This window comes from Stegodyphus dumicola, chromosome 10 (genome assembly GCF_044657685.1).
Source record: "Stegodyphus dumicola isolate Sdum_Otavi_A_Nest chromosome 10, ASM4465768v1".
NCBI classification, from domain to species: Eukaryota; Metazoa; Arthropoda; class Arachnida; order Araneae; family Eresidae; genus Stegodyphus; species Stegodyphus dumicola.
In genome coordinates, this window is record NC_140777.1 from 45605774 (window position 1) to 45633311 (window position 27538).

Genomic DNA, 27538 nt, shown 5'->3' on the forward strand with positions numbered 1-27538 from the left:
TCTAATAAGAAAAATATTAGGTATAATAATAGTCAGATCTATTATTAATAATTATTAGATCTATTATTAATAATATCTGGTAATAATAGTCTAAGAAGAAAAGCAAAGATAAGGGGAAATTCTCCTTCCATTGCGAAGAATATCGCAGATCACATAATAGCTCACTGAACAGTCTACAGCAAGGATGTCAAACTCGCGGCCCACGGGCCGCATGCGGCCCACAACAAATATTTTTGCGGCCCGGCCAATATATCGGCAAATAATAATATATAATAATAAAATAACATATCGATGAAGAAAAAAATGAAATGTTTACTGCTAAGTAATTAACGATAATTTATTCAGTGTTGTTAGATTACTCACAGCGAGCTGACACACACACTACTTAAATTACAAATGCGTGTGAGTAGCTTGCGTTCAGCTACCTTCGGCTTTTGGGGAACACGTGCACTCAGAACTTGTACGCATTCCCCGATAGTCGAACGTGGCCGAACTCATGGTCTCAGTTTTCCAATCATAGTTTTGTACGATATATTGGTGCATGCATGTGCATGCACTTTGCTTTATTATTAATTATTACTTAATTCATATTGTTACGGATTTCATAGTTATTTAGTTAGTTTTTTTTATTTAGAATTGTAATTAGATTTGCTTCATGTTGCCTTAGCAACGCAGACGATTTTTGAAAAGACAGCTGCATTGGAAGTTTAAAAATAGAACAGCGCGTGCATTTAATACCTAATATTTAAATATCTCGTAATTGCTGTTGCCATCCACAAAAATCCAGATATTTATAGATGTTTCCAGTATATTCGAGAAATTAATTATAAAGCTTATAAAAGCCGAGAACAAACAAATCTCAGTAGTAGCTGTAGTTCTAGCGAACTGTTTGTTTACTTAATGCTGTGATTGATTTGTAGCGATTTCGCTGTGAGATAGAATTAGTTTCTCTGTTTTGAATTGATTTTTGCTAAACGTTTGACATTTTGTGATATTGTTAGAATATTTTTGAAGAAATATTTCAGCATTTTGATTTATCTCTTGTGGAAAGAATAAATTTTTGTTAACTTTTTAATGTTAACCGTGTTTATTCCAGTCCTTTGTATTCAGTATGTCTATATCAAAACCAAGTGGTAGTAAAATTAAACGAAAAATCACTGACGAACGTAGAATATTCCACGTAAAATGGGAATTAGAATATTTTTGCTGTGAAATAAAAGATAAAATAATCTGCTTGATATGTAATAATACTATTAATGTATCAAAGTTATATAATATTAAACGTCATTACGAACAACACAAATCGAAATATAACAATTACGAAGGATTAATGAGAGAAGAAAAGTTGAAAGAGCTCAAGTTAGGAGTGAAAAAGCAACAGTCCATGTTTAGTAAAGTATTGCAAGAAAGTGAAGCGGCGGTACATGCAAGCTAGTCTTGTCCGAGTTGAAAGCTAAACATTCGAAGCCTTTTACTGACGGTGATTTCATCAAGGAATAAAGCTGGAGAAATTGTTTGTCCTGGAACTGTGAAGGCTTTTTAATCAATTTCATTGTCTCGAAATACAGTTGGGGAAAGAGTTGCTGATTTAGCCGCGAATTTAAGTGATCAGATCAAAGCAAAATCATCTAGTTTCGAAAGTTTCTCCATTGCCTGTGACGAGAGCACGGACATTAGTGGCAAAGCTCAATTAGCAGTGTTTCTTCGTTCTTGTGACAAGAATTTTAACATTTTTGAGGAATTACTGGAACTAATACCGATGCCTGGTACTACCACAGGAGAAGATATATTTACTTGTGTTTTGGGACTTCTGCAGAAATACAATCTACCTTTGGCAAAATTAAATTCTGTAGCTACAGATGGCGCTCCATCAATGACCGGGAAAAACAAGGGCTTCGTAGCATTACTAAGAAAAAAAACTTAGTGAAATTCACGGTTCAAACATTCATCATATGCATTGTATTATACATCAAGAAGTTCTATGCACGAAAGTAATAAATATGGAGAATGTTTTGTCATATATAAAAAAGTTATAAATTTTATAAGATCTCGAGGTTTAAATCAGCGTCAATTCACTGCTTTCTTAAGTGAGTTAGATAGCGAATATTCGGGTTTGTCCTACTATACCGAGGTACGTTGGTTATCTTGCTCCAAGATTCTCAAACAATTCTGGGATTTGAAAGAAGAAATATGTCAGTTTTTAAAAACGAAAAATCAAGACGTAAGTTTGTTTTACAATGGATACAAGATTTATCTTTCTTGGTTGATATAACCAAACACTTAACCGATTTAAATTTATCGTTACAAGGAAAAGATCATATCATTACGAACATGTTTGACATAATTAAGGCATTCAAATGTCAACTAGTTCTTTGGGTAAAACAACTTAAAAATGAAGATTTGATGCACTTCCCGACGTGCAGCATGAACAAATCAAGTTTAGATGATACTTGTTCGTATCAAAAATACGCAGAAAAATTGCAAATTTAACAACTGATATAATATATAAATATACATATATGTTTATTATTGTATTATTCGAAATAAATCTACGTTTCTATAAATACTGATTTTTTTTTTTTTTTTTTTTTTTTTTTTTTTCGGCCCGCCTAAAGTTAAACCTTGTTTGTTTGGCCCAAGTGTACCTATGAGTTTGACATGCCTGGTCTACAGCAATTACAGACCGATATGCTTTCTAATAAACATTCACAAACTCTGACTGACCATAAAAAGCTTTAGCGTTATTGCAGCCACATATTTATAAAGTTGCTCTAGGGAAGAGGTTTATAAAGTTGCTCAAGAGAAATCACTCCTAAGGCTCCGAAAATGTGTTTTCTAGCAAATTCCAGAATGTCACCAAATTAGCGAGAAATCACCAAATGTCTATATCGCCAGGTAGAAGGATTTTTATCCTATCTTTGGTTTCCTCTGAGTTATGTGTACAATTCAAAATGCAATTGATTCAGATTTAAAAGACATTCAGTATAATGAAAGAAATAAACCCACACAAACATAAAAAGCGGTTAACATATTTAAAACTAAATAAAATACATAATAAATAAATATAAGATTGCCATAAAAACACATCAAACAAATAAAAAAAAAACATTACTAAAATACATAAAAACTACATTATGAACAAATATTAAAAAAAAAATTACAACAGTATTAATGTTTAAAATCTAACTTACCTGTTGGCACATCGGTCTGCTCTTCTTCAACGAGTCCTAATTTCGATAGCATGCCTGCGAAAAATATACATACAATGGAAAGCGTAAATATTAAATTAAAACAAGAAATTGAAATTTAATAGATGAAACTATAGTATACAATAATAATAAAATGATATAGGTGAATTTTTGAATACAGATCTTGCAGAAAAGAAAGGAATTTGAATGAACAAAAAATGCCATAAGAATTTTTTAACACTAGAACTGCAGTCGAAACCAACTTTTAACGAAACTCCCGATACAACGAACGAAACCTCTCCGTCCAATCCAATTTCCTATGCACGTAATATCATTTTATACCGCTATAGCGAACCTCCAAAGGTATAAAAATCGGATATAGCAAGCTATATAGATAGATATCTTTGACTGAAACCTTTTTGTATTTTCCAGAATTTTTGCAAGTTTTAACCAAAACATTACTGACCACTAAAGTCATCCAAGTTTAGGATATTTACGATCTACATTCTGTATTGCATCCGTAAAAAACCTTTACATTGCTTTCCTTTTATTTTCAACACTACTTTTCTCAGTGTTCTAAACAAAGACTATGCGAAACAGGTGTGACACCCAATTTAGGAGATCGAGGACACAATAAGCAAAGCTTAGGACACCACATGGCGTTCTTCTTTGTATATGGTTATGTGAGGTTATTAAACCAAATAATATAAATGGGTTTTTGCATTCTTTAACAGAGTTGTCAGACAATTGTCTATTCAAGGCTGATACTATAATGTAAAGTTTGAAATTTTCATGGAAAGAGAAAAGTAGTGAATCTTAGGAATTTGGGTTATACAGTTGATTCAACTTAGAATTTTATATTAATTAAAGAGTTATTATGAGCTGAACCTTTAATTTTTTCCACAGACCTCACCAGAATGCAAATAGTTGTTATGTACTTAAGCCGAGGGTTTGAATGTTTTAGGGTTTCTGTAAGCCTGGCCTTACAGTTATGTACTATGGCCAGTTCTGCCAAAGTTTTACTCTGGCTTTTAGCATCTTGCTAGCTGACGTCCATTAATTATCTTGAGCCAGCTTAAGTAGTCTACTGAGTGTGTAGTCTCAGACTACGTTATCTACGTTTGAATGAAAATTTATCTTACGTTACTTTAAATTCCCGCCAGTAGCGGAGGTTCGTGTGTCGTACAAGCTGTGCCTTTTGCTTCATTTAAGAAGCTAAATAAAAAGGTTATTTTAACCTTTTTGAAACTTGGTCATTTTGTAGAGACATTAGGTTATTTCGAAGCAGGATAGATGAAAAGTGAGCAATACCCTCGCCAGGACTCGAACCACGGACGTCTCGAATTCGCGTCGAGCGTGCTGACCACTACATCAAGAAAGCATGCTAAGAAGGTGGGAGTAATATCTTATAATTTTTTTCAGAGGAAAGTGATAACTCGCTTCCAGTCTAGTGTCTGCAGGGTAGTGACACAAGCCTCTAGACGTAGCAGAACCCTAGAGCTTTCAGGGAATAAAAATGTTTTATTCTTATCGAGTTTTTTTTTTTTGGGGGGGGTGTAAGTGCTACTTAAGTTATCTTTTCCGAATGAGGAATTTGCATTCTTTAGATCCTTTGAAAGACAAAGAATATTCTTTTCAAAATTTATTGAATCTTTCCTAACCATACATATCTCTTAGGTAAAAGTAAATTTGTCAATATTTTTAGTCCAAAGGGGCTTTGTCCCTGAAGGACTATTGTTTTCGTTTTGCGATTTTGCGTTGAATCACTATAAATATCCGTTTCACTTTTCAAACTGTTGCCACCAAATGTTAGAGTCCTGCATTGTATTTGAAGAAATTAAATAATGAAGAGTCTGCATAAATGTATGTATGTTTCTCCCATTGTGATAAAACAACTGTACCTAGAGCCATCAAATTTTGAATAACGTACATCTCCACCCGAATATCGGCATCTGGAAGCCCAAATTTGGAAATTGTTTTATTACCTATTTCATATGTTGTAAAGCATTTATGAGATTTTGATTAAGAAACTCAACGATTTCAAAGCGAGCAAAGGCAACGCTCTACGGAGAAAAAAAGACCTTTTTATCTCCAGCACGCGGAACTGTTTTATCGGAAATTCTAAAGATATGCTCATTTTAAAATTATTTTGCGACATTGCTATTGAACTGAATTAGTAGTTAGAATTATTAGTTAGAAATTGGTTCTGAAACTGGCTTACCATGAAACGGGCGACGTTTAACCACCTTACAACATCAGACTGTGGTTGGGCTGCTTCTAATCTGCTTATAATACTTGTTTTTTAATTTTGATGGCAAATGTCGCCTTGAACTCATTTTTACACTTTGGCTACCTTGAAAATGTTTAATATACCATCATTCATTGAGTAATGAATCCCTCCTAAACAGCTGCTTTTAAGCTGTATCTTGTTTACGTAAAGCTTTGGCAGTGCGGCTCTTTTCCATAATGCTACTGGATACGGCTTGCTTCTATTTGTAACAAAAACCATATTTCAAGAATTTCGAACTACGTTTAGCTGATTTATCACGATTATTCAAAACAAAGGCATTTTTACATAAATAAATAAGTACACTTCTGTCGAAGCAAATCGGATCCATTAAGTATAAATATATATGATATCCCGTGCACCCTCAAATGCCTGGTCACATGTTTTCAGGACATAACGTAATTCAGGTATTCTATATCATAAACATTTTACATTACATCGCATCTTAGTAATAATTAATTTTCAAGTCGATATAGTTCAGAAGCTCTCTGTTTTATCAGATAGATAAATAGGAAGTCATGAACGTGCTTTACCTTTATAGTAGTAGTAGTCCACGTCTCCAAGATAGAAACTTTTCCAAGCGCGCAACAAGATTAATTTAGAACTTTATTCTGAACAATGTTACTTTAGAGCTTGGAGAGAGAAACCTTCATGAGGGTTCGGACATCTATATTCTGGATCACCACTATCCAGTTAGAATTTTCAAGCGCTTTATAAATCAGATAGGCTAACTAAAACCTTACTTGTACAACGGTAAAAAAGTGCCCGGTGTAAAAGTGCCCGCACCCTTTTGAATATTGCTTTCTTCGAGTTAAAAACTGATCTCTATAAAGAACGGGCACCTTTATGCCAAGGCACCCTTATAAAGGCCAGAATTTGCCAATTCTCATACATGTGCTTTCAAATTTATGACAGGCACCATTATGAAGCTGTTTCCTGTATAATCATGTATGGAAATAATAGAACTAAAATATACTTTTTATTAGTAATAAAAATATCATTTATGACAAAGAAAAGGAGACAGATAAGGAACATATGCAGATAAAATGTTCAATCAGCTTAAACACAGCTTTCGTATTTACTTTGTGTCGCACAGTCTAGCTCCGGTATACTCCACGTTCCATCTTCTCTGCAGATGAGGATAGCCTCTTGGTCTCCGCACTTCAGAAGAGCGATGCTCTCGTAATTTGTGGTCCCGTTTAGCAAAATATATTGTTCAGATTCATGACGGGCGAAAGGCATACCACACTCTATGGCTAATTTTGAAAAATCAGAAAAAGATTTTAGGCGCAATCGTACATTTAAATTTTCATACAGGATTTCACATATTATAAAGCAAATTCATAATAAATGCTTGAGTTTTATAAGATAAGTTTAATTTTATGGTATAAGGAAACTTTTAAATATTTATGAGTTGATTTCATAAACCTGGGGCTTCAAAAAATAAAAGCTGCTATTTTTTCGTATGACAGCAATGGCGTAGCAAGCATAACTGGCACCCGGGGCAAAATACCTTTGTGGCGCCCCCCTCCCACAAAAAAAAAAAAAAAAAAAACTTTCAGTAATATAATATATAGAATATATTCGTAATAAGAAAATAATGCAAATAATAATAAAATGCTGAATCTGCTATAACATACCAAAAATATATTAAGAATAGTCACTACCTAACTACACTAGGCTTGGATTCGGAAATGCGTCTGTGTCGGCGGAAAAATCAGACATACGTTGGTCTAGAATTAGTTAAAAAGGTTTTATTTATTTTACATATTTATATATGTGTTTTTAAAAAGTACAGTTTTTAAACAATTAAAAGTTTAATATACATTATAGATAAATAGATATGTGGCAACGCCTACTACAACTCAACTCTGCCGGTCTGGTAACCTATAGCAACCAAAAACAAAATAATATTTATTCTATTCAATTGTTATAATTATTTAACGATCTGTCTAAAAAAATTTTACTTCCATAATTGGTGACCCGTATTTATTACGAATAGCAAACTTCAATGTTGCACGAATATGAGTTTATATGTCAAAATTCTGAGTAGCAGTAAGTTATCCATTGTGATGAGATGCAAGTGAGACATTTCAAGCGTGGTGCCGCATTCCGGTGAGTCAACATATTTCTGTCATAATTTCAGCGGATATATATGTATCGTCTGCTGCATTTGAGGCTCCAATTTCTCTGATTTCAAGTACCAAGAAACTGTGTCACTATATACATATTGATTATTTTTCTATACATATTATTTTTGTGCATATTTGATTGATCTAAAGTGGTTGACAACGATGCTGCTTCACAATTGACAGAAGTGGTAGTTAAGCCACTGCCCTTTTGTCACCGAGACCCATCGTTATGGTTCATTCAATTGGATGCGCGTTGAGTCACATTACTGCCGACGAAACTCAATTTTATACAGCGATCGCCGCGTTAAGAGGTTATCACATATGGCTACAGTCCCTGCTAGACGGGACTTTTCTGAGAAACGAGATTCTGGTAGCACTGGTTTAAATGGGAGGATTCCTAGAAAAAAGAGCCCCGCTGGAAGCGAAGTTCCGCCTAGCTACGGAAAAATGTTGCGGCTACGCAGGATTTTTTTCAAACCTCACCGAACATGTCTCGGCTGGACCTCAGTACCGGGTACAGACAACCAATCAGACGAAAGTTCTGCTTCTGAAGGATCACGTGATCCCAATTTGAGCGATAATCGATTACTGTTTGGCGTTCAAGGTCTTTGTAGTAAGTGAGAATGGTAATCTAGCTACGTGTGTTTCCTGTGCGGTTTTGAGAATTGTTCCTTTCGACGTCAAGTCCCGCGTAGCCGAAACATAATATGATTGGGACCTTAGAATCAGAGGTACTGCAATCAGCTCGTGGAATAATTTTGAATCCACCGGCGACGGACAAATACAAATCTTAAAAAAAAATTAATTTCTGTTTATGAAGAATCCGAGACAGTTAAAATCAAGCAGTTGTTGCACGATTTACGGTTGGGTGATATGAGGCCTTCTCAATTGCTGTCTAAAATGTCAGACTTAGCCCCCGGTAACCTAACGGATAATATTCTTAAAACATTATGGATGAATAGACTCCCATCTAACATGCAAACCGTTTTAGCGACCAGTAAAACCACATAAAAATCTTCCCGAAATCGCTAATAAAATTCACGAGCTGGCCATTCCAGCGCAAATACACGCAGTGCAGGCTCCTGATCCAGGTATTGTGGCGTTACAGGGTCAAATTGGGGATTTGCCCAAACAGGTTGCTCAGTTAGTAACCATCCAAGCTGAATCCTTTCAGCGCAACCGCTCCACATCACCTGGTTGAAATACACATCGTAGCCCACTGAGGAAACGTTATGAAAGTCCTCCTACGGGTATTTGTTTTTACCACCAAAACTTTGGAAACAAGGCAAACAGATGTCGCTCAACGTGTCGTTAAAACGACCAGGGAAACGAGAAAGGCCGTTGCTCGAAGTTGTGAACGACAGCGGCCGGAATTTTGCACGCCTTTGCACGCCTTTTTTTTTTTTTTTGCACGCCTTTGCGTCATCGAAATGAATTCGGGCTTAAGGTTTCTTGTAGACACCAGGGCTGATGTTTCTGTCGTTCCACCACATTTTCGAGAACAAAAGCGCCTTACCAAGTTACAACTTTATGTAGCAAATGGAACTCCTATTCAAACTTTTCGTGAACGCCTGATATCTCTTGATTTAGGATTGCGCCGCAACTTCTAATGGCCATTCATTATTGCTACTGTTTCAAGTCCTATTATTGGCGCTGACGTTTTTCAAAAATTTTCTTTGCTCGTCGATCTTAAGAATCGCCGTTTGATAAATTACACAACCAGCTTAACACATCCGGGAGTAATTCGCAATAGTCAAGATTTGAGCATTAAACTGATTTCGGGTAACACCCCATGGCATCAACTTCTCAGAGAATTCCCTACAAACACGCACCCAGTTATGGGTATTTCCGAACCCAACCACAATGTACTACATTATATTGAAACTACCGGACCTCCAATTGCCGCTAAACCAAGACGTTCACTTCCGGACAAGCATAAAGCCGCCAAAGAGGAATTTCAATACATGATGAAACAGGGAATTTGGGGTCCTTCAAAAAGTTCATGGGCCAGTCCGCTCCATCTAGTTCGGAAACGAAATGGTAAGTGGCGATTATTGCTGGTTAAATGCAGCTACAATTCCTGATCGTTACCCAGTCCCGCACATTCAAGACTGTATGCAAGTTTTAGAGGGAAACGCTATATTTACAACCCTTGATCTTGAGCGGGCGTATCATTAAGTTCCCCTTTAACCCAGTTGATATTCCAAAAAGTGCGGTTATTACGCCTTTCGGACTATTTGAGTTTCCGATCATGACTTTCGGCTTATGCAATGCTGCTCAAATGTTCCAACGTTTATGAATCAGGTGTGAAACGGCCTCGAATTTTGGGTACCTTATTTTGATGACGTCTTAATCGCCTTCTCTTCAGAACAAGAAGACCTATCACATTTGAGAACAGTTTTTGAACGTTTTCAAAAGTACGGTGTCGGTCTTAATCCTTCCAAATGCGTTTTTGGCCAACCAAGAGTATCCTTTCTTGGTCATGAAATTTCCACTGACGGCGTTCGACCCCTTCCAGATAAAGTCCCCGTTATCCGCGATATGCCCGAACCATCTACAGTGAAAGACTTAAGGAGATTTCTTGCTATGCTCAACTTTTATCGACGTTTCTTACCTCATGCAGGAACCATACAAGCACCTCTAAATTCATTTTTGGTTGGAAGCAAGAAAAACGATAAACGTGTTATAACCTGGACCACAGAATCTCGCGAAGCGTTCCAAAAATGCAAAAATTATTTAATTTCGGCAACAAATTTGCAGTATCCTTCTGCATCGAAACCATTATCACTCTACGTTTATAAGGTATTTCTCCCGCTTTCCTAGCGTGCCTTCGTGGTGTAGTGGTTCTGCACGCTGGGCCGGCACTCCAGAGGTCCGCGGTTCGATTCCCGGCTAAGACGGTCGCTAATTTTTCAATCTCTCTCTTGCTTCCAAATATCCTAATGTCTCTACAGTGGCGCCCGAACTAAAAGGGGTGTTGGATGAGGATTCTCCACACCCAGGATTTGGCGATTGGGTCCCCTAAAAACCACAATCGCCCTTTAAAAAGGGGAGTATATAAGGTATTTCTCCCGCTTCCCTAGCGTGCCTTCGTGGTGGAGTGGTTCTGCACGCTGGGCCGGTACTCCAGACGTCCGCTGTTCGATTCCCGGCGAAGGCGTTGCATATTTTTCATCTCTTCTGCTTCCAAAAAAAAAAAATAATCTAATGTTTCTACACGTTGACGCATCAAAACTCTCACCAGCGCAAACCAGATACAGCACTTACGATCGCAAATTATTAGGAATTTATGAAGCTGTTAAATATTTTCGACATATGCTATAGGGACGCGTTTTCATGATATTCACAGACCTCAAACCCTTAATCTACGCTTTTCAACAGCGTTCGGATAAAGCTTCTCCTCGTCAAATGAGACACATAGACTTCATAGCGCAATTTTCAACAGATATCCGTTATATTGAGGGTTCGCAGAATATTGTTGTAGACACCTTGTCTCGTATTGAAGAACTAGCCGTTCCTTCGTCAATAAACTTTGCTGCCCTTGCGGACGAACAACATCGGGATTCAGAACTACAAACCCTCTTGAAAAGCAAATCTTCCACCAATCTGAACTTGCAGCCTATGCAGCTGTCATCCGGAAAATCACTTTATTGTGATGTTCAGGATTTAAGATTTCGACCTTATGTTCCCTCCGGGTTTCGCCATGCCATTTTTAGTCAGTCACATCCTGGCATCAAGGCTTCGAGGAAACTGATACAGCAACGTTTCGTATGGCCTAGTATGCAAAAGAACATAGCCAACTGGATACGTTCGTGCTTGGAGTGCCAAAAATCGAAAATTGTCAGACACACCACCAGCCAACTTAAAAAATTTAATTTGCCCTTATCTCCCTTCAATCACGTGCACCTGGACTTGGTCGGGCACTTATATTTATTAATAATAATATAATACATGAAACACAATTAATTACTATGTATACATTTTTCTTACCTTGGATGAAGCAAATTTATCATTTACTTCATCAAAGTCGAGCCTTTCAAATTTTTCTCTTTCCACACATAAAATGCTAGATGACTTAGGGGATCTTTTCCCATCGTTGATTGTAAATATGTGAAAATTTATTTTAACTTGCTGAACGAAAATTCATAGCTAGCATTTGATAATGAAATAGTAAGTAGTATTTGAAGTGCGACTCTTAGGTTTGGAAAAACATTTTCTCTATAGCTCTGTAGTGGAGTTTTAGGTTCCGTTTCTTTTCTACTACGGAGTAACGTAATGAAGTCACATTCACTGCTCAAAACAATTAGGGGATATTGTGGGTTCGGTATGAAATAACCATATAATCGATAACCTTTTTGAACAAAAGGAAATAGAAGAGATTATAAAGGAAAATTATAACGTTTACAAAGTTTGGGAATATGCAAATTTAGTCTGTGACATCAAAAACTATGCGTTTTAGATAAGGAGTAAGGAGCGACCTGCAGTATTCCTTTTGTAATAGGAGATTAAAAACAATTGACATGCGTTGAATGCTTCGTAGCAGTGAATATACGATGTCTCAGCAAGATTGCTTAGTTGAATCGGTAGCCAGGAAGGCAATCAGTCGGTTAATGGAGAGTCGAACGCAATCCATTGCAGCGGAAGCGTTAGGATTTTCTCAAAATGTCATTTCCAGATTATTGAATCGGATTTTGGAAACTGAATATGTTTGAGAAATTCGGGACAAGGCCGTGTTATCGTTTTAAAATAAAAAGCGGAAGTTATACGTGCATTTCGTTTAAAAAAATACAAATATCTCTACTTTGGAGAAATAAAGTGGTCAGAAAGAACGTTTTGGTTGATGTACTGCAAACATTTTATTACACATTTTATCAGGCAAATCAAGAAAATAAATAATTAATTATATTACAATAGTTATTAATTTTAAATATATTTTCCAGAAACCAACCAAAATAAAAACTAAAATTTTCCGGAAAATCTTGTTTGGAGACCATTTGGCACCTCTCTACGAGCGGCGCCCGGGGCATCATGCACCCCCTTGCCCCTCCCTCGCTACGCCACTGTATGACAGGTTCAGATTTTGTATCATTAGAAAACTCAGGTATGCATTATTCGAAGGACTTCAAATTAAAAATAACGACTGGTTACGAATCTAATGATCGTTAACGAACTAAAATCTCCGAAAGGATCGCATATTTGGAATTTATCGATATCTGTATGATTTTATTGACCTTTTATATTGGCTCAAAAAGAGAAACTAGAATTGTCTGTTGTCACTTTGGAAGTATAGTTAACATAAAGAACAGTACAGAAAACACAATACTAGCTTTCAGCTATACAAAAGATTGCAATCTGTCATGTTGTTATGTGCCTAATAAACATCCATTTTCCGCACAAATAGATAGGCTAATGCGTTCTACAACCTGGCATAGATAGTCATCAATCCTTATGCGTTTATTTACTTAAATGTATAATATTTCCTGAAGGGTTATGTAAAGTTTACATGGCGATTTGACATGACATGAGCAGAATGCAGGCTGAATACACCTTATAGCCTGATACATTCAGATATCAGATTCGATATTTTCCTAATTTCATTTCTTTTGTGGGAGTGTGTTAAGATAATATAGGGATTAATATATGCATGTAGTGGTATTTGCTACAAATTATAGATTAGATCGATCACAATGTCAATAATATAGAAACAATGATCACTAAGTAATGATTTCAGTGTGGCAAGAAATGACGACTTTATGAATTTATGTAAGACATGGCACAAACATTAAGCTTTCGTAATACAAGTAACTCAATTTGCTTTTTTGATTCATTTGACAACACAGCATCAAAAGAGGCCTGAAGGAATATAAGACAGCTTACGCTGACAAGTGAGGTTGCCCTTGCTCCAGCTGCCATCCTCTTCGCACTGAAGGGGATTCCCAGTAATTCGATACCCGTAGTCACAGCTCACATTAGCAATTGTGCCCAAAGTCAACTGGTCCCTCTTTCTCCCTGAGTAAAATATTCGGCCGTGCTCGATCTCGTTCAGGTAGGGGCAGATGATTTCTGTAAGAATGAAATTGGAAATTAGTATTCAGTAACTTACACCTTTTCATCAAGGCAGGTCCGTAAAAATAATAAATTTCCAAAATTTTTAAAAAACAACATGCTAACAATATAAATTATCATGTTACAACATTTTAAGCAGAGGTCCTTTACACATATCAAATTCTAACATATAAAAAGCATCTTTCATTGGTTAAAAGTGGAAGGTATATTTATGCCGTGCCACTGTTATGCAAGCAGCATTTTCGTTTGCTTTACTAATAAGAATTTTTAACGACCTAAAATACTACTAGTATAGCGATGCCTTGCTATAAAGAAGCACTTTCATTAATGAAGGGTTTTTTTTTTTTTTTTTTTTTAAACATGTCACAAACTTAGCTTCATAAAAGTGGTCTTTTTGAAAAAGGCCGACTTGCAAAAAGATGCCAATAGCTTTAAGCAAATAATTAAATCTTTTAAATTTATACAACTTTTCAGTGTCCAAGACTCGAATATCACCAGGAATTCAGCTGCACTATAGAGTTTATATTCTACATTCAAAATTCTTATATTTTTGACTTTCTACATTCAAAATGAAATCTACTGCCAGAGCCAACACCAAAGTTACTGCAACTAGACCTAGCCGGCAGAATTTAGAAGAGGCAAAGATGCTCCGGACAGAGAAAAACCTACTGCTTGGCCCTGTTCACTGCCGTTTTTTTCATAATTGCAAACGATAAAAGGCGAATGATAAAAATTGGTAGCACTAACCGCGGCATATAGGTTGATACAATGACCACTGGCCATTTTGTAGACAGTGTCTTATTGGTGGTCCTTCCAGTCGATATCCGTAGACGCAGCGATAGTTGATAGCTCCTGTCTCTGTTCTTACTGAATATGCATGCGTCGGGCGTTCAGCTTCCCCACAGTCATAGCTGCCTGAAATGAAAAATAATCTTATGTTTAAATTCGAATCTTTAATATATAACGCCATATTTAAGACTGGCTGAAATGGAAGCGATTGCCCTGGGGTACAACTTACTGACTAGTTTGCTTTTTAATTTTAGTAGATGATGGTAATCAAATGAAAGACACATTCATAGATATTTAGCCGCAACATAACTCCTCAGATTGGCTCTTTTGACGTCGATTGGTTAACTTATTTCCATAAAATATTTGAACGATGTAATGCATAATTTACTGTAGAAACGTTCATTCTATAATGATGGCAAGAATATGGGATGAAACTCGAAAAATAAAGTATTTTTTTCCCTAATGGGGTTTAACTTTCATTTGATTTCAGTGGTAAATTAAAAGAAATCACTTTAAATACAGAGCCATTAAAAAGAATGCCGAGATTTTGCAACTTTATTATATAATGAAAACTTAAGCTTATGGAAATAATTCTTGTTGAAAGATTTAAATGATGTAAAATTTACTTCTGTTCCCTCCCTCCAATCCATGAACTCCCCAATTCACGGATTGGACGCACTGGTCCAATCCCGTGGCCTTCACAACGCCGAAGTCTGGATATTTTTTTCTTCTAAGCAAACACCAAGAACATTGTTGACAGCGAAAAATTACCAATATAAGGTATGGGCTGAAACTGAATATCGTCTTCACGTCTGTCGAGCAACCAACGGTTCACGCATCGAAACTTACTGAAATTTATACACATAACCCTTCATAGCATTTCGGAAAATACCCTTCATAAAAGTATTTTCATTCGGAGGCCAAGCTCTCCCCGCCTATGTTTTCATTCTTCAGTATTTTCAAAAAATGACCCATTTAAAATTCTTCAAAAGATTTAATTTCACTGTCAAGTAAGAAAAGAAGCTGAGACAGAAATTCGGAAATTCTGCCGCAAACTAGTAGTCTTTCTGATATGGCTTTCATGAGTTCTCTCAAATATAAATCTAGAATGCGTGACTGTTTGATGATTGAATACTAATCCCATAAAACATTTTAATGACTATATTGAGTGATACAAAATCCGGAATATTTACGCGGGAAAGCACGACAGTGCACAAATGCGCGTCTGCTCGCACATTGCGGGATGTCTTGACAGCTAGCAGACACTCTAGTTTTTGTAACCATAGTTTCTGTTCAATAAATTTTCTAATTTTGTATGGCTACTGTACAATTTAAGTTTCACTATATAGCGCATACTGATCCTAGTGGTGACATTCTAATTAATAATAAGTCTAGAAATTGGTATTGTTGCGAGCTACGAAATTGTCGCTGTTTCTTTGAATAACAACCCCGGATCAGAAGGGAGCAATTATTGATTTATTATAAATGATAATGGCACACAGCACAAAATGTAGGTATAAACAGCTCAAGAAGAACATGCCTATTAAGCAATTTCGCCTTAAAGCCCGAGATATAGCGTAAATTTTCAAAGTGACTTCCAGAATGCATTCTAAAACGCATTTCAGCTAACTCTCTTTGAACTACAAGTCTCAGGACATAGGAATAACTGATTCGTCCTGAATGTTGGAGCCGTATTTATATGGTATCCCACGGACTCTTAGAAGCTTCAAGAAAAATCATTCTTAAATCTCCGAAAACGCTTTTTCCAGAATCCTCCAGAATATTGTCAAATTGGTGAAAAATCGCCATATATTACCAAGGCATATCAGGACGTTTTTGCCCATATTTCTCATTCTAGTTGAGCTGTTTTACAATTTAAACATTGTTGTACACACAATTGAAAGATCTACAGTTTTATATAAGGAATAAATAATTATGTTTGTGTGGCCATAAATTCAGTTATAAGCAAAATCAATTCTTCAACTGTTATGCTAAAAGCAATAAACAAACAAATAATTATATAAAGCAACGTACGATATTATAACAGTGCACAAAAACAGCCATCGGATTGTTTGAATTTAAATATTTACAGAAATTTATAATAGTATGAAGTACAGGTTACATTTGTATGCATTTAAATGTAAAATTTGTAGCTTTTACCTTTCTATTACTGATTTTCAATTAACACATTTAAATGTGCCTAATGCCCACATATATTACAAAGACAGTCAGTCGTACCAGAATTAAGGAGGTTTAAACTGCAATTGTAAAAAGTCATTACAATAGGTACAAAGCTTTTACAAATAATTTAGATTTCTTTTTAAACTATTTTATTTCATTTCGCAATGAATAAAAAATTTCGTAACCAATATTTTACTAAGAGTTGAAAATATATTGAAAAATGACACTTTCTTAAAAATAAAAAATTTCATACGTTACTAAGAAAAGCAAAGGCGAAAATGTGGAGATGGGAACATTTTAAGTGAAAATAATATAGGTTTGCAATTACATTTCCATTAAAAACAACGCGACCTTTTGAAGAAGAAGCATTATAATAACAGGAAAATCTTTTAAATAACAGACACTGTAAAATTTGATTTCTCAAGACTGTTTCACCATTGTTGCATAGTAAACTATTCACACTATAATAATTAAATCTTTGTTTTCTAAGGTTTTTTCCTTGAAAATGTAATAGTTTGTTTCCCAATGTTTTTTTTTTTTTTTTCTTACAGTAAGTGGGAATCTGAAAAGTAATTATGTGCTTAACAAACCATTTTCCTTTTCAGAACAGTTTTCATTGAGGGCTCCACATAAGATATGCGAATGACACAAAACGAGTAATTCCTGTTGCCATTTACTGTTCTGAATCTGTCAGAAACATACAAAAGGCTATCAAAACAATCAGACGGAACATACATTTTGTTTGACCAATGAAATTTAATACAGCTACTATGGTTTAAAAATAACAGTATGTTTGGTTGTGAAAGAGACAAATAATGAATATGATTTTGTAAAACTCGAAAAGCTAATAAGTTTACGGAAGACATTTTATTGTATTTACTTATAACTACTTGTAAGGTATGACTGAAAAGTTTTAAGACTGCCATTATATTTTGTTCAGGACGTTAGTATCTAGACATAAGTAGATAATATGAATTACGACAAAGCACATGAAAGCTATCTGACTCAAACCAAGGGTGACTTCCTGGAGAGTTCTAAAGAAAACTGTCTAGCATTCACCTCACACATTGAGTAAAACACAAAAACTCCCCTATAGCCAGCTGGCTGATCAGGATTTAAACATGGGTTAAAATACGAACGTTTAGTGATCAGGCTTGATCGGCATTTCTTAATAAAATAACCCTGTACTAGGTTTTGCGAAACTACAGGCAAGGCTTTCGGTTGCCCCATTCTGTCTTAGCTGCTCATATTAAACTATATTGCAACGCGAATGTCCTAAGAATGAACGTATGTCACAAGAATATCTTCGAAGTGTTCCTTAAGCAATTCTTTATTATACCATATATTATTATATCTATTATGCATTATTTTTCTAGTGTTCTGTTGTTTATTTGTGTATTTGTTTCTATTGCGTGTGTAGTGCATTCATGACTAGATTAACTATTAGACAAATTAAGCATGTGCTTCGGGCATTAAGAAAAGTGGGAACTATAAAAATTTCCCATTAATAGTTTTCTTTGAAATATACGGTGCAGCTAAATCAAGACTGAGAAAAAAGGAACGGAGGAAAACATTGGCGAAAATGTATGTCAGGACACTATTATCTTTTAAGTGCTCAGGGTCTTCAACAGTCATAATCGGCCGTGAGTGCATTTTATTGTTATCGAAATTTTACTAGCCTGATGTTTTATCACTAACAAACAACTATGAACTGATACCTATAATGTTTTACAAACTGTTGGGTCAGATCCACCAGAGGTGGGGTCACCGACTCTTGCAGAGTACTTCTGGTACTAGAAATGTGGGGACGCGAGACAAAACCGTCAATCCATTTTTTAGAATGATGGTGTCTCTGCTACTCGTCAACTGTAAACTGCTCGCAAATTCTATCGCCCTGCATATCCAAAATTTTGATGCACTGGTTGCATTGGCTTTGCAGTCGGATCAGCACTGTGGTACCTGGACCTGTAATTGGACAGTCGATACTCGATCATAGCGAGTTTAGGTTGGTCTGTCGTTGGGGATGAAGAAAACGTGCGTGTGAAAACACACCTGATTGGCTCAAGTCAGTGGTCTGATTGGCTTAGGTCATGAGATTTATCAGAGCAGGAAACATGAAAATTCTCGTTGGGATTCGAACTATCAACCTTCCGATGGACAGCTACGAATTACATCATGCGCGCCGTAAGCAAGAAAAAAATACCTTACAGCTCTAATAATATAATGGAAGTACATAAAATATAACTAAGTACTCGTGCTTCAGTATTTCAGTGATCGGCGCGCTTCAAAGATGGTGACAAATGAGAGATAGACAAACAACTTTCTAGAAGATTATCCACTACGGAATCCTAAATTTGACTGATTATTGAATCCGTTAGACGTTTATATTTTGAGCCAAATGAACTTACTATAGTACTTTTTAAGCGAAATCAGTCAACATTTATGCAGTTCTTATATAGCCAATGCGTTTCATCAGGAACCGGAGTTACGGAGAAACAATATTCAGTAGGTAAAGAATCTTTTACAATAAATACCCTAGAAATGAAACTAAAAATTCGATGTTGGAGAGCTGCCTTATTAACAACCTATCACTGTTTTATCAACTGTTTTTTAAGCAAAATGAAGACAATCGTTCATAGCAATTATTACCGTGTAATTAAAAAAATTTACCTTTATTAGCATAAACTTCCACTTCGCAGAGGCTGAAATAATCTACTCGATTTCTTTTGTCTTCCACGTGAATGTACCGGCCTTCAACTTCGCCACCAGCGCAGGATAGCTTCAACGTTCGCGAAGCTGAATGATAAGAAAGGTTCAATCAATTAAGGGACATTTTACAATCTGTTGTAATTCAAGAAATATATTAGTTAATTGTTTTTTAGCTAAGCGTAAACTTACACAAATCGTCCATGAATACCAAACACATTTATACATACAATTATTGGGTACAATATTTCCAGCATTATTATTGAGAAAAGTTTTCACGCAACGAATCTCTGGTTAGAAAGGTTTCAAATGAACTTACAGTTTTTTAATGTTCCCTTACTATTTGATATCACTTAACTTCATAATTTAGAGAAAAATATTAGAAAATTTCAGCAATTTGTAAACCTCAACTTTGGTGTTACTAACTATTTATACTAGATATGCTTTTGGAATGCTCGCGAGGACATACCACAATCGCATATCTAACATTAGTTGAGTTTGCTCCAAGACATATGACTTTTCTTTTCCACGGATAATGTGGCATTTTTTTAGTTAGCATTTCGGTCAAAAGCCCCATTATCGAAACTACGAGTGTCTTATAACTTGAAGCTTGTACACAGACCCCAGGTTCTGTTCTTGGGATGCAACTCAATACATGTACCTAAAGATGGCGGAATCCTGTCGGCATTTAATGGTAAGAGATCTAGCGGAAAAGGAGGACATGCAGTATGCTCAGACAACTCAGTTCTGTACATTAAATTATTTGCATGCACGAAAAAAAAAATAGTTAATACAGTATACACAGATACTCTAATATAAAGATAGTAAAACTATTAAAGTCACAAACTGTAGCAGAATTCATAATGATAAAATAGAGACATGATAATATTTACATGAACATTTCCAGATAAATACAGTGAAAAGCAACAAAAAATTATCTATAAATTAATATACACTCATGTCCATAAATTAAGGATAATGCAAAATCAGGCAATGGAAGAGTTAGAAGCAAAACAAATTTGACTTATTTGTAAAGTTTATTTATTAAACAGAAAGTAAAGAGCAAAAAAAAAAAAGATGCTATATGTTTGATATTATTAAAAAAATAGCAATTTTTTCTCCCTGGAGCAAATTACAAAAAAAACCTATTTACAAAAAAACAATATTACATGGATGGTATGATTGTTAATACATTGTATGTCTCCCAGACGATGCAATACAGTCCGTACAACGCCTAGGCATGCTGAGTATCAAATTATCGATCTGATTTTGGGGGATATTACACCACTGAAAAAGCAATGTTCTCCGAAGTTCCGGTAGACATGTAGGAGGAGGTTGACGGGCTGCAACTCGTCGGCCAAGCATGTCCCACACGTGCTCTACTGGATTCAAGTCCTGTGAGAATGCTGGCGAGTCCATACGGGTGATATCCTCCGATTGAAGGCATTCGCTTACGATGTTTGCACGGTGAGGACGGGCGTTGTCATCCATAAACACAAATTGTGCGCCCATGGTGCCCCGAAACAAACGTACATGTTGTTCTAGAATGACGTCCCGATAGATTTGGATTGTCATGTTTCCAATTTGAACATGCAGGTCAGTTCTGGAACCCAGAATATTTTCACCCCAAACGAGCACTCCTGCACCACCGTAACGGTGTCGTTCAATGATGTTTTCTTGGTGGTAACGGGTACCTGGAGCTCTCCATATGAAAGTCCGGCAAGAATGAGACTGCAAGCTAAACCTGGACTGGTCGGAAAACAACATCACACAAGCCCACTGTTGCGGTGTCCACAATGCATGCTCTCTACTCCAGGCTAACCGCAGGCGACAGTGAGTTGCAGTAAGTGGAACGCATCTGACAGGTCTACGAGCATATAGACAATCTGCCCTCAGCGTCTGTATACGGTCTGCCTTGAAATTGCCGTACCAGTGGCTGAAGAGAGCTGACGAGACAGGTCTGAGGCTGTGCTCCGCCTGTTTCTTTTGGCAGTAACTGCCAAATACCGGTCCTCATTCGGCTTTGTAACTCTGGGGCGACCTGTGCTGCAACGTCTTCTCACATTACCATCATCTTGGAATCGTTGCCAAAGCCTGGAGATGACACTCTGGGCAATTCCAAGTTCGTCTGATACTTCCAGTTGAGTACGCTCACATTCCAGCGGCCGATAATTCTACCACGTAAAAAATCATCCAAATGCGTCCTTTGTGTCATAACTATTAGGTTATTGCACTGAAATGTTTATAAAGCGCCTGCAAACAATTTTACTTCTTTGCCTGTATTCCTTATATATCACTCTCTTACACTCTCGTCATTGTGACGTACCATCGGTGTCATCTGGTTACTTCCTGAAAGTTGCATATGATTCTTGAAGATGTGTGTAGTGATTTTACAGGTGATATATTTATTTTAGAGTTCGATTTCCGCGTGACTTCGAATTATCCTTAATTTATGGACATGAGTGTATTTGTGTAACAGAACAGTTTTTTGATATAATATTAACAAGTGAAGTATATTTATAGAGACAAATCATACAGCAAAATCATACATTATTGTGTACCTGCAAAAATCTTAAAAAATTATGTATAATAATTATACAGAGATATAAATCTCAAGGTAACTCAATCCGAAGAGGGAAAAAATACAGAAGAAAATAAAATGTACATAACTACCGGCTCCTTTTGGGGGGAGATAGGAAGTAGCTGGGAATTATTCTATGTTGTCAGATATACTCTTTTTCTGTTATTCTAAGAGTAAAAGGTTGAGCAACACGTTATTAGATAACCTTATCTCAAGTACGTGAGGCAAAATTTCTTCTAGGATGCGCACAATTAAACAATACTAATTACTGCAAATGAAGGATCTGCAATTTAGCAACAGTGTTCAATTAAATTTATTAAAATCTTATAACAATAAATACACATTAATATAATACCACGAAGCACTTTAAAATTCACCGATATCAAATTATACTATCCTTAAACAGAGGCCAAGTCTTTTTTGGGGGGGAAGGGGGCATGTTTCACAAAAAAATCAGGGTGCCGATATTTACCGATATTGCAGATTCATTACGTTTACTTCGTAGAAAGGAATACGGAAAATCATCTGTGCTCTTGCCGGGATCCGAACTCTGGTCTTACTAGCCGGACATGCTTTCCAGTTACACTACAAATGCAAGCGGAAGGGGAAGAGAAAATTCCTTACAATATTCCCATCGTTCCTCAATAACCTTAACATTTTTAGATAGTTAATCTGCTCCTCAGAGTCAACTGTACACCATAATACGGATGACTAGGTATTAGTTACTGACATAAGTATTAGTCATCCGTATTATGGTGTACAGTTGACTCTGAGGAGCAGATCCTCTAGCATAATTTTCAAGAATTTTTATATTTTTCCATATATTTATTCCATATTATTATTCCATATATTTTGTTGTGCTAAATGTATGAGCTTAATGTTCACAAAAATATTATTATTTTTTATGAAACACCTATTCCTAATTTTATAGGTGTTCCGCAAAAATATAGCTTTAGGGGTTCTACAAAAGAAAATTATAATTTCAAGGGATCACACAAAAAATAACAGTTTTAGGTGGTTCTTCAGAAGAAACGTTTTAAGGTATCCACAAAATTATAAAAAAAAGTTCTGCAAAAAATAACGCTTTAAGTGTTCTACAGAATCATAGCTTAAAGGATTTCACAAAAATATATTTCTGTAAAAGATGCCACAGAAATTATAGTTTCAAGGATGCCACACAAATATATTTTTTTAGAAGGGGTTCCACAATTGAAAATTATAGTTTCAAAGCTCTGCAAAAAATCATAAATTAGGGGCTTCTACAGGATTTACAGTTTTAAAGGCTCCACTGTAGAGTCATTACGTGTACTTCGAAACAGAAATATGAAGAATGTCCAGTAGTCAAACGCCATACCTCCCAATGTTAGTTGGACTTGCTTCTAATTACATGGCGAAGGTACGTGGTAAGAGAGGAAAGAATTCTTTCATCCTCCTTCATTTAAAGAGGTGATTCAGGAAGGGAATGCAGTCGCCAAATTCAGATGCAGATAAATTATCTTTCGCTAAATTTTAGTTCGGCGCCACTTGTAGAATCAGCTAGAATTCTTTTCTGGAATTCGGACGCGTAAGATACCAGCGATGCCCTAGCCGTGATTCGAATTTTGTACCTTACGACTGCTAGTCGAACGTGCTTCCCGATTATAACATGGAGGCATGTAATAAGGAAGCAGAAAATTTCTTATAGTATGACAGACATCTATGCGACAATCCGTTTCATCTTGCAAATGTGCCTGTATATCATGGTCAACCGAAACCACAGCATCAATAATACTATCGCACAGATTCTGGAGATCGATGGAGAGTGGATGCACAAAGATTTGACAACCCTTCACAAAAAAGTCACATAGGATTATATCCGAATAATGCGATGGCCACGGTTTACTTTTCCTACGCGCCCTAACCCAGATTAGTATTTTACTGAGATATACACGGAAATGGTCTCTTAACTTTATGGCAAATTTCGACTAAGATATTCTACCCGATAATATGTGGCAGTGAGAAACATATATTATCGAGCTTATAATGAGTTAAATGAGTTCAAGCTTATTTTTTTTTAAATTGCTTTAACAGTCTGCAAAAAATAATAAGCCGGATACAATTAGAAGATTAAGGAACAGCGCAATCTGCAACATTAACTGAAATGCCTTAGAATCAATAAAGATAATTTAAACCTAGCTAGTATGTATAACGGATGGTATAATCCGTTATACATTAAACGCGCATGCGTAAAGAATACAAAAAAAGTTTGTGGCTTTGAGGTCCGGATTATAGATTATTCCGGATAATGGACGTCCGGATTACGGACTTTGTACTGTATTATAGATCTATAAATAAGCTGGTAATTATACATCCTATTTAGGCTTGGTTATGTGTAGTTGAATATGCCTAAGGACACTAAAACTGTCTGTCTAAGAGGAGGGATGCCTTTGTGGAGCTTGTTTTAAGGGAAAATGGCTTGCATACATGTTACACACGAGGAAAACCTCGAAAACGTCCATGCAGCCACCCCGTTTGCTTGGAATCGAACCCAGGTTAGAACTACCAGTGTTCATCGTTTTTTCCGTTCGGCAACTGGTGAGTTACATTTTATTTTATACTATAAAGATAAAAACTAAGGTCATCGTTCATACAAAGTGTTTGAAATGAAAAAGGTGGCCAAAGGTGTTATTTCTTTAAATATTGATTTTAAACATGTGGTACCAATGGAATGTACCATACAAGTTAGACATGTTTTAACAAATCTGTTTACCAACTGCGTTACCATGTTTCTACCAAAGTTAGAATTTAGGTACGGTAAGATCTAAAATTACATTTATCTTAAATTTAACTCTAGGTTATTCGTTTAACTCTAGGTTATTCGTTCTAATTAATGCAGGGTAAGCACGGATAATCGAATACTATAGATAATCCAAAATGACTCAGATACCATTAAAAAAAAAAAAAAAAAAAAAAAGAACAATTTAGAGGCTTTTAAGGGAACGGCACACAATTTTAAAAGGATTTAAATAAAATAATAATAAAAACTTAGATAAACTTTCAGTTTTCATGGGAAAAATGTTTTAATCCTTTTTCTATAATCCATATTAACATTCTTTCGCAAAATTATATCGAATACTGCGCAAATTCATTAAACGTGAACTTAATCATTAACCTCGAACTTAGTTTACTGACGCATGCAATCTAACAGTTTTCCATACGTTCTGGGGCTCCATGGCTGCTAATCATTAGGCTTTCACTCTTTGTATTCTCTTCTCTTGTATTCTGAAAGTTTTCAACAGCAGAAATGATTTCAATAAGACTCGATACTGTAATCTCTTCTTGGCGATTCTTCCTTTACGATAATAAGCATCAGATTTTTTTTTTCCTCAGCCATGAAATTCATTTTTAACTCCCAGAAATCATTGATAACATTAAACTTTCAGTTTCAGGTTTTAGCAATAAAATTAACTGTATCAAAAATTCAGAAATATTAAGTTTCTTCTTAAAGTTTACAAGTTTTTTTTTTTCCCTCCAATCTTTTTCGAGTACCTCCCTAACCATTCGCAGAAATCCACAAAATGATGGTTAAGTTAGGTTAATTGATAAAAGCAACGGAACTCGTCGGAAATAAAAATTTTCAATATTATTATGAATGAGACTTTTAATGCATCTAAGGCAATTTACGTTGCTATATGTGTGTGCAAATAATCTAAATCACCAACTAATGAACTGAAACATCCCTAGGTAGTTTTTGCAGAAGAAAAAAAATAAGAGAACTGTGAAACAACCGAGCATGGAATATTACAGGAATTTTTCCCTTGTGACATGATTAGGGCTTATAAGGTACCATATGATTAGGATCATAAAGTATTTTATGTTAATTAAGTATTGTAATATAAACCTTTACTATAATTTTTCTTTTCCGAAGTCCTTACAAGAACACAAATTAGTTGTTTGTATATTAAGCTGAGGGTTTTAATGACAAATTAGAGTTTCTGGTTTTCGTCTGGCTATGTACTTACTATCGCCAACTGCGATTAAGTTTTATTCCGGCTCCAGCTTCTTTCTAGCCGATGTTTAAAAATAAGCATTGTTAACTCTCTTGGAGCTTTAGCAGTTTAATTTTGTATGCAGTTCCAGACCACATTATCGACATTTGAAGTTTAGCTTTCTGTTACGTTAATACCTGCAAGTTGTGGGGGTTCGTCTGTGGCATAAGTTGTGCCTTTTTGCTCATTTAAGACTTAAATAAAAAGGTTATTTTAACTATCTTTAGACTTAGTCTAAAAAGGAGTGCAGGACATTAACACAAGCTCTTAGATGCAGTACAACTTTACAAGTTTCAGTAAGAAAATTCAGAGCTCTATTGTTTTGACCGATATGTGTTAAATCTCAACAGAAAGAAAATGCTATATGAATGATCTAAAATTAAATTATGAGTCTCATTAATAAAAACGAAAATGACTTAAAATTTGAATTTATGAAGAACCCGCCTGTTTTTGTAACTAATAAAAGAAAGAACTGGTGTACCAGCAATAATAAAATTTAAGGAAGATTCCAGATGTTTTTAACTCCTAGAAATAAGAAATGGGATGACAGCAAGACTATTCCGATTTTTTCAATGGAAGAACTCTCTTATAATAATAAGAAAAGTTTAGTATTTGTATTTAAAAAGGGTTTTTTTAAACGTTTTAGGAACCCATCCCTCCATTTTGTATTGGTTGTTAGTCTCGTATAACACGGTTTCATACAGCACGGTATTTTCTAAAAACCTACCTATTGTGTTATAAGACTGATACCTGTATACTGGCGCCTGCTTTCCTAGCGTAGTGCGACAGAATTAAAAAAAAAATGCCTACCTAATGTTTACACATATTGCAGTTTCAAATACAAAATACCCCTTAAAGTTATCTTATAGTTAGTCCGTTATTAATGTTCAAAAGTATAAAGATTATTTTAGAACACTGCATAACGTTAAGAATAAAATTTCTTAATATTCCTGCCCTCCCCCTATTTCAAAAAAGGCTTTCTTTGAAAGAGAAGGGGAAGATTCTCACATTAAAAGTTTTTACAGTAATGTCCCTGCCACACTGTCTCTTTGAACTTTATGTAATTTCCTACTTGTATCTTTCTTCTTTTACTTCGGTAAGATCTTCAATCAGCTACTATGTAAACATTCATTTAACTGACAGGTAGCTATCACAGTCTTATTTCTTTAAAAGAAACTTACAATCCAATAAGAATGAACAGTAGTAATACTAGCACTACAGTATCTAATAACATTACCTTCATTTCTACTTCCCTTTAACTTGAATCTTGCTCGTTCTTATTGCTGTTTCTTCTACACCTTAGGCATCGAATCATCCACAAATAATTAGATAAGGTGAATGTGCAGCTGTTGCAGCTCAACGAAATGTTAGACTGAACGTAAGTTCGTGTTTGCTTTCACTGGGATGGGTCTGTTCTTGTATTAGGCTAACATGAAGTTCAACAGTTAGAAGTGAAACGTTCGGCATGACATTCGCAAATAGTTTGCCAGCATTTGTCTTTGTTAGTAAGACAAAAACATGGAAGAAATTATTTTAAGACTTAGGGAAGCTCGTTCTCTGAACGCACTGAGAAAGGAGAA

General features: G+C 35.6%; 1 protein-coding gene across 2 annotated transcripts in view; it reads right to left on the minus strand.

The window, feature by feature from the left end:
- LOC118188605 (sushi, von Willebrand factor type A, EGF and pentraxin domain-containing protein 1-like) overlaps positions 1 to 27538 on the minus strand; it is a 160264-nt gene that overhangs the window by 13296 nt on the left and 119430 nt on the right. Inside the window, exons 5-9 of one of the 2 annotated variants that reach the window (XM_085824916.1) lie at positions 19314 to 19439; positions 14421 to 14588; positions 13485 to 13670; positions 6558 to 6731; positions 3192 to 3245 (exon numbers count right to left, since the gene is read on the minus strand). In XM_085824916.1, coding sequence (XP_085681042.1) covers positions 3192 to 3245; positions 6558 to 6731; positions 13485 to 13670; positions 14421 to 14588; positions 19314 to 19439 — 708 coding nt within the window. The remainder of the gene's footprint in view (positions 1 to 3191; positions 3246 to 6557; positions 6732 to 13484; positions 13671 to 14420; positions 14589 to 19313; positions 19440 to 27538) is intronic. The other variant, XM_085824917.1, reaches the window with a different exon arrangement.